The sequence below is a fragment of the Anomalospiza imberbis genome, chromosome 2 (assembly GCF_031753505.1).
Source record: "Anomalospiza imberbis isolate Cuckoo-Finch-1a 21T00152 chromosome 2, ASM3175350v1, whole genome shotgun sequence".
NCBI lineage: Eukaryota > Metazoa > Chordata > Aves > Passeriformes > Viduidae > Anomalospiza > Anomalospiza imberbis.
In genome coordinates, this window is record NC_089682.1 from 96,157,064 (window position 1) to 96,163,063 (window position 6,000).

The 6,000-nt window shown below is 56.4% G+C and overlaps 1 protein-coding gene across 6 annotated transcripts in view; it reads right to left on the reverse strand.

Annotated features, from left to right (window-relative positions):
* Positions 1-4,245, reverse strand: part of DACH1 (dachshund family transcription factor 1) — a 356,490-nt gene extending 352,245 nt beyond the window's left edge. For 3 of the 6 annotated variants that reach the window (XM_068182309.1, XM_068182307.1, XM_068182305.1), the window contains exon 1: positions 2,773-4,210. In XM_068182309.1, coding sequence (XP_068038410.1) covers positions 2,773-3,506 — 734 coding nt within the window. In that variant the 5' untranslated portion in view covers positions 3,507-4,210. Of the gene's footprint in view, positions 1-2,772 lie in introns of all 6 variants that reach the window. The other 3 variants (XM_068182306.1, XM_068182304.1, XM_068182308.1) reach the window with 3 other exon arrangements.
* Between the last annotated feature and the right edge of the window lie 1,755 nt (positions 4,246-6,000).

The following is a 6,000-nucleotide window of genomic DNA, read 5'->3' on the forward strand; positions in this document are numbered from 1 at the left end:
ATATTAACCTTGATAAAGCTTTCCAAAAAGGGATTAGTGTACTCGAGTGCATCAGCTGATTATGATACAAATATAACAGTGATAAGATGCTGGTTCAAAATGTTTGAATCTGATGAGTACAACAATTTAGTCGCTAGGATGGAGTTGGCTCTTCCAGTTTCCATCTCAACAGTAAAGTGTCCACCCAGGATACAAAAAGACATCACCCAGCTAAAGTATGCAGTAACTAGGAGTCAGGAAAGGTCGCTTAAATCACTAAACTGAGTAGACCAAAATACCCTGCATAATTACTATAATGTCAGAAATAATTAAAAATAATTTGTAAAGAAAGAAGAATTAAATGTATTAGAGGGGAAATCCAGAAAGCAAATACAGATTTATCTTTCCATCATATCATCCATTATGACCAAAACTCACTGACCCACTTTGCTTTATTCGCCTATACTGTAATAATACATTTTGCATACCTATTGTATATCCTTTCCATTAATTTATTTGCTTAATGGATGTATAAGTAAGTCTACTACAATTACGCTTTTTAAGGGTCAAATCCTACTCACTTCTGAACCCACTACTGCAATTTCTACTACACTGGATGATAACATAGCAGACCTCAGGAACAGCTGAAACACAGCCGATTCTGTGCTGTTGACATAATCAAGCCATGTTACAACCAGGCTGCCAAACCCTTTTATAACCCTGCCAAGTCCAGGAATTGGTGTCTCCCTATGCCCCCAACCACCCCCGCCAAAAAAAAAAAAAAGTTAGTTTCTGTATTTCTTAATTCTACATGTTCAAATTAAAATTCACACGGTTGTGACTGTGGCAAAGTAAAACTTCCATGAGTTTATTTTAAGGACCAAATCTTGGAACTCTTACAGAGTTGTTGCAAGTTACACACCACACGGACGGACACACGCGCGCGCACACACACACACACACACACACACAGCCCAACCCAACAATTGTCTAAGAGTATCTATTAATATTCATGTTGATTCCACATGGAACAACCGCAGAGTTACCCGAGCAGCCACAGTTATGTCAGCGCTTGGAAGTTATTCCAGGCTGTTTTGTCCTGCTGCCCTGAATATTCAGGAACTTCAACAATCCATCCAGCAACTGCTACCGCAGAGTAAGTGCTCTGCTTCGCCTGGCTCTATGCTAATGACTGCCAGGCACCCTCTGCTGAATCGGGGCGGGGGGGGATGAAGGGAAGGAGGAGGGGATGTCACACCCCCCGCCACTGGGGACGGGACGGGCAGGAGCATGGCATCGCGTGGGGTTAATTCCCCACGTATTGGTTGTTGCTGCACCTTGAAATCTGACAATAGGAAAGTGAAACGAGCCCGGTCTGTTTGTTTGGGTATATTGAAAGTAGCATCGAGACTTTGTCCACGACCTCCTCCGTGAGAAGTTCCCACCGCCCCTCCAGCGCGGCACAGCCCGAGCCCCCCGCCCCCGCCTGAGGCAGGGGTAGAGCCCCTGGGAACTGGAGGCGCTTCCGACCGCTCTGATCTCGGGGTCACGGCAGTTATGCGATCCCTTCTCCTTACCGAGCAGATTCAGCCCTGTAACCTACAGATTGAGAGATAACAGCCCCACGCTTTCGCCCTCCATTGCAAAGGCGGCTACTATTGCATCAGGAATTTCCTCTTTTGCCAGCTCCTTCTATCCCCCCGACACTCCTCCCCGGCTGTGGCAAGTTTGGGGCTCGCCTCCCCCCCGTGCTCTCCCCGGCCCGCGGGGTGCGGGGTCACCCCCGCACCGTCCGCAGCCGCAGCGCTGCTCCCCGCCCTCGGCGCCGTCCCCGCCACCGCGCCCGCGTTACTCTGCGCGGCAGCAGGATCCAGCCTTGGCAAATCCCTGCCGCACTCCCGCTGCCCCCCGTCTCCTCCTCCTCGGCTGGTGGGGGCCTGGAGCTGCTCGCACCTGCTCCTCGGGGACCGACACCCCCAACCTCCCACCGAGGAAGCAGCCCAGCCCGGCCGCCTGGCACCTCTCCCCACGACCCCAAAGAAAAGCTGCCTGCACCTCCTCCTCCTCCTCCTCCTCCTCCTCCTCCTCCTCCTCGCTGTCTTCCCGCCCTGCCTTCACCTCCCCCGTTCGCCATGTGGCAACTGCCTTACAGCCCTACACAAAAAGTGCACGTGCCCCCTCGGATGTGTGACAGCAGCTGACGGCCAAGCGGCCTCCATCGCCCCGGAACGGGCCCGACGCCCGGGCAGCTCCGCGCCCCCTCCCAGTTAACGCGACACCCCAGTGTCTATGTCGCCGTCCCCCCATCAGGACCGCTCCCCGCCCACTCCCGTGCACCCTTCGGGCGGCTTTTTCCCAGGGCTGCCCGCTTTAAAGATACAACCAAAGATAAACTTCAGCTGGAGGTTGGGTCAGAAAGCACTTTCTGGCCCCTTCCCACCCCCGCCGGCCCCCGCTCCCGCGCTGCGCTGCCCGCCGCCACCCCTACCCCCGGCACGCCTCGGCCCGGGGGGCAGGGAAGGGGACAATGACAGAGCGGCACTTGCAAAGCGCAGCGGGAGGGGGGCACAAACACGGCTTCCCCTTCCCCCCTCTGTCCCTCCGTCCCACCAAGAAGCAGCGTCGCTGGCTGCGGAGAAGGCCGGCTGGGTGCCGGGGCAGCGCGGAAGGGGGCAGCGGGAAGCGGCGCAGCGCTCGCCCGGACCGCACCGCGCGGGGGTGGGACGGGGGCGGCGGCGGCGGCGGCGGCGGCGGGGGGGCCGGCGGGGCGCGCGTGTGCCTTGCGGCGCTTACCTGGCGTTGGTGCAGTCGTTGTAGAGGGTCTCGAAATCCTTCCTGGAGATGAGTTTGCAGCGGTTGACCCCGGGCTGGATGGCCCCCAGCCCCCTCAGGATGCGGACCTGCTCCACGTTGCAGACCACGGGCGTGATCTCGAGCCGCTTCAGCTTGGTGTAGACCGTGTGCAAGCCCCCCACCAAGTGCTTCAGGAAGAGGTCGAAAGCCTGGGGCAGGCAGATGAGCTCGCAGCCTTCCACGGTGAAGGAGGCCACTTTGGCCCCCCTCAGATCCACCATCTTGCACTCGTTATTCTGGGGGGTGTTCTCCACCGGGGACGGGGTCGAGTACACGGGCTTGCCGGGCAGGCTGCCGGCCGCGCTGGCCGCGCTGGCATTGGGAGTGGAGGTGCCGCCGCCGCCGCCGCTGCTGCTGCTGCTGCCGCCGCCGGTGCCCAGGCTGGGGCTGCCGCCGCCGCCGCCGCCGCTGCCGTTACCGCCGCCGCCGCTGGTGGTGGAGGTGACTGTGGCCGCCGCTGCCGCCGCCGCCGCTGCGATGGGCTCCGGCCGGAATAGGTTTGTCCCCGAAGCGGCCGGCGGGGGAGCGATGGACGGAGACGGAGAGGAGGTGGCCGACGACGAGGTGGCCGACGACGAGGTGGTGGTGGTGGTGGTGCAGGCGGCAGAAGTTGAGACCGGAGGCTGAGGGGGGACCAGCTGGGTCGGAGGGATCAAAGCAGCCGGTACGGCCATGGTCACATATACGGCGGAGGGGGCAGGGGGAGGGGGGAAAGTTCCCACACACACACGCAGGGGAAAGGGGAAAAATTAAGAAAAAAAAATATTAAAAAAAAAAAAGGAAGGGAGAGAAGGGAGGAGGGGGGAGAAGAAGGGGGGGATAACCCCAGATCAGGTGCTGCGGCGAGCGAGAGAGCAGGGGGCAGAGTGAGAGAGAGAACGCACAAAGTGTCCCGCAAGTGGGGACGGAGGAGGAGGAGGAGGAGGAGAAGTCCGCTCCGGGCGGCGGGGCTGGGGCCGAGGGGAGGGGGAGGGCAGTTTCTTTTTGTGGTCCTTGCTCTAGCACCACGTTAAAGACGAAGGTGAAAAGGAGGAGGTTTGAAGGACTTCGGTTCTCTCTGGCAAGTACATTGATCAAAGATTGAGAGGGGAATGACAGAGAGAAAATGAGCGGGGAAGTGCTGGCTGCTGCCGCCGCCGCCGCTCGCTCGCTGGACGAGTTGTTGTTGTCACACGGTGCGGAGGGGAGGAGCTCCGGCAACTTGAAATACCCTTTGAAGCAGCAAAAGGCTCACTCACTAGTATTAACCCAAATTATCCAACCAGGAACCCGGAGCAGGAAAGCAGCGAGAGAGGGAAGAGAAGTCCCTCTCCCCCCTCCTTCAGGAACCGTTAGATTACATGTTTCATATTTCACCCCACCAGAGATGAGATGTAATTTTCCCAGCCCTTTTCAACAGTCGCTTGTCAACACAGTTTGTGGAGAAACACGAGCGTCTCCAGCGTTCCCCCAAAGCCGAACGGGAGCGGGGGAGCCGGGGCGCGGGGCGGGCGCTGGGCACCGCACACCTTGCCGGGGCAGACAAAAGCAGAAACCTCCGGACGGGGCTGTTGCTCCTGCTGCTGTTGCTCTCCCGGGACCACAGACGCTCCTCCCGGCGGGGTGGGAGTTGCTGCCGAGTGTCCCCTTTGTTGCGCGGCGGCGGCTGCGCGGGGCGCGCACGGGCAGCCCCACGCGGCAGCATCCGCAGAGGACTCTCCTGCGGCGGCCGCGGATCGGAGGGGACGAGGCACTACGGGTCAGGCCGCCGAGGCGCCGCGCCGAGCGGGCTGCGGCGGCACAGAAGTAACTTGGGAGAGGGGCAGGCGGGCGGCCCGCACAGGTCCCGCCGCGCAACAGGTGCCGGCGGCGCGCAGCAGCCGCGCAGCCCCGGCCCGTCCCCTCCGCGCCCGACAGCGCGCAAAGTCAGCCGGCGCGCTTGCCCGCGCATGCGCAGCGGGGCGGCGGCAGGCGCGGTACCTGCCGGCCCCGAGCCGGGATGCGGCTGGAGCGCGTTTGGCAGCTGGCGTGCCGGGCTCCGTCGGGAAAGCCCGGGGCTGGGTTCTGCGTGTCCTGGGGGCACTTCGCACTTTGAAAGGGGTAAAGAAATGGCCACTCGTACAGATGGGGTGGGGAGGTCTGCAAAAGCAGGGGTCGGTGCGTGCGTAGTTCTTCCTGTTTCGAGAATCCACCCTGTGTGTACTTAATTGAGATGCATGTATGTGCCCATAGCCTTTTTTTTTTTTCCTATGATACTATTACATGACTCATGGCATGACACATCTGTAGAGTGGATAATCTCAACTGTAGTAATTTGGTGGACGGGAATTTCCACAGTATCAGACATAAACTATTCTCATACGATCTGCTTGCTTATTGTACTTGAATTTACGGGAATTTGTTCTAGTGCCACTTAAGATACATTTTGCTAGTGAAATTTTAGCTATCCTCCACTAAAATCTTTAAAATTGCAAATAAAACCATGAAAACACAGAGTAATGTATTACTTTAAAGTTTTGTGTATCCATGACTGTGCAGAACACTTATTTGAGCCATTTTTAGGTGGGGCTTTTTGGGAATGTTTATCTGGAGGAGCTTATACAACTTGAGTTCCAGTGGTGGGATCCCAGTGGTGGGATCTAGTGTTGCATAAAACTTGTAATTTCAAAATCTAAATACACTGCCTCTTCCTTTTTTTTTTCACTTGTAGAAAGCCAACTCTATCCATATTTTCTTCCCCTCACCTGTTCTTTTTGCACATCACCTTCTCTCACACCTTGTGAAGACAGAACAGCTCCATAAGAAGACCAGGACAGTTCAGACACGCGTGATATTGCCACTTGGAGATCTGGGTGAACTCTGAATTAGGAAAGCTACCACTTCATTTGTTCTCCACTTTTTCTACAACATGATGCACACCAGCTCTTCTGTTTTTCTATTTGCTGTGTGCTTCCACAGATACATAATTCTCATGGTCCAAAGGAAAATGTAGTTTGAAAGGGTTTACTACCAGGGGTTTGGGTTAACCTTGATGATATCAATTCAACACTGGGATTAGAAACCTAGAAAGAAAGATTTTTGAAAAAATTCGAGATTCCTCAAAGCTTCTGGCATGGTAAGTATTTCTAATTATTATGGGGAGTGTCTCAATTTAATTTAACTCGCACTTATACTGACACACTCACATAA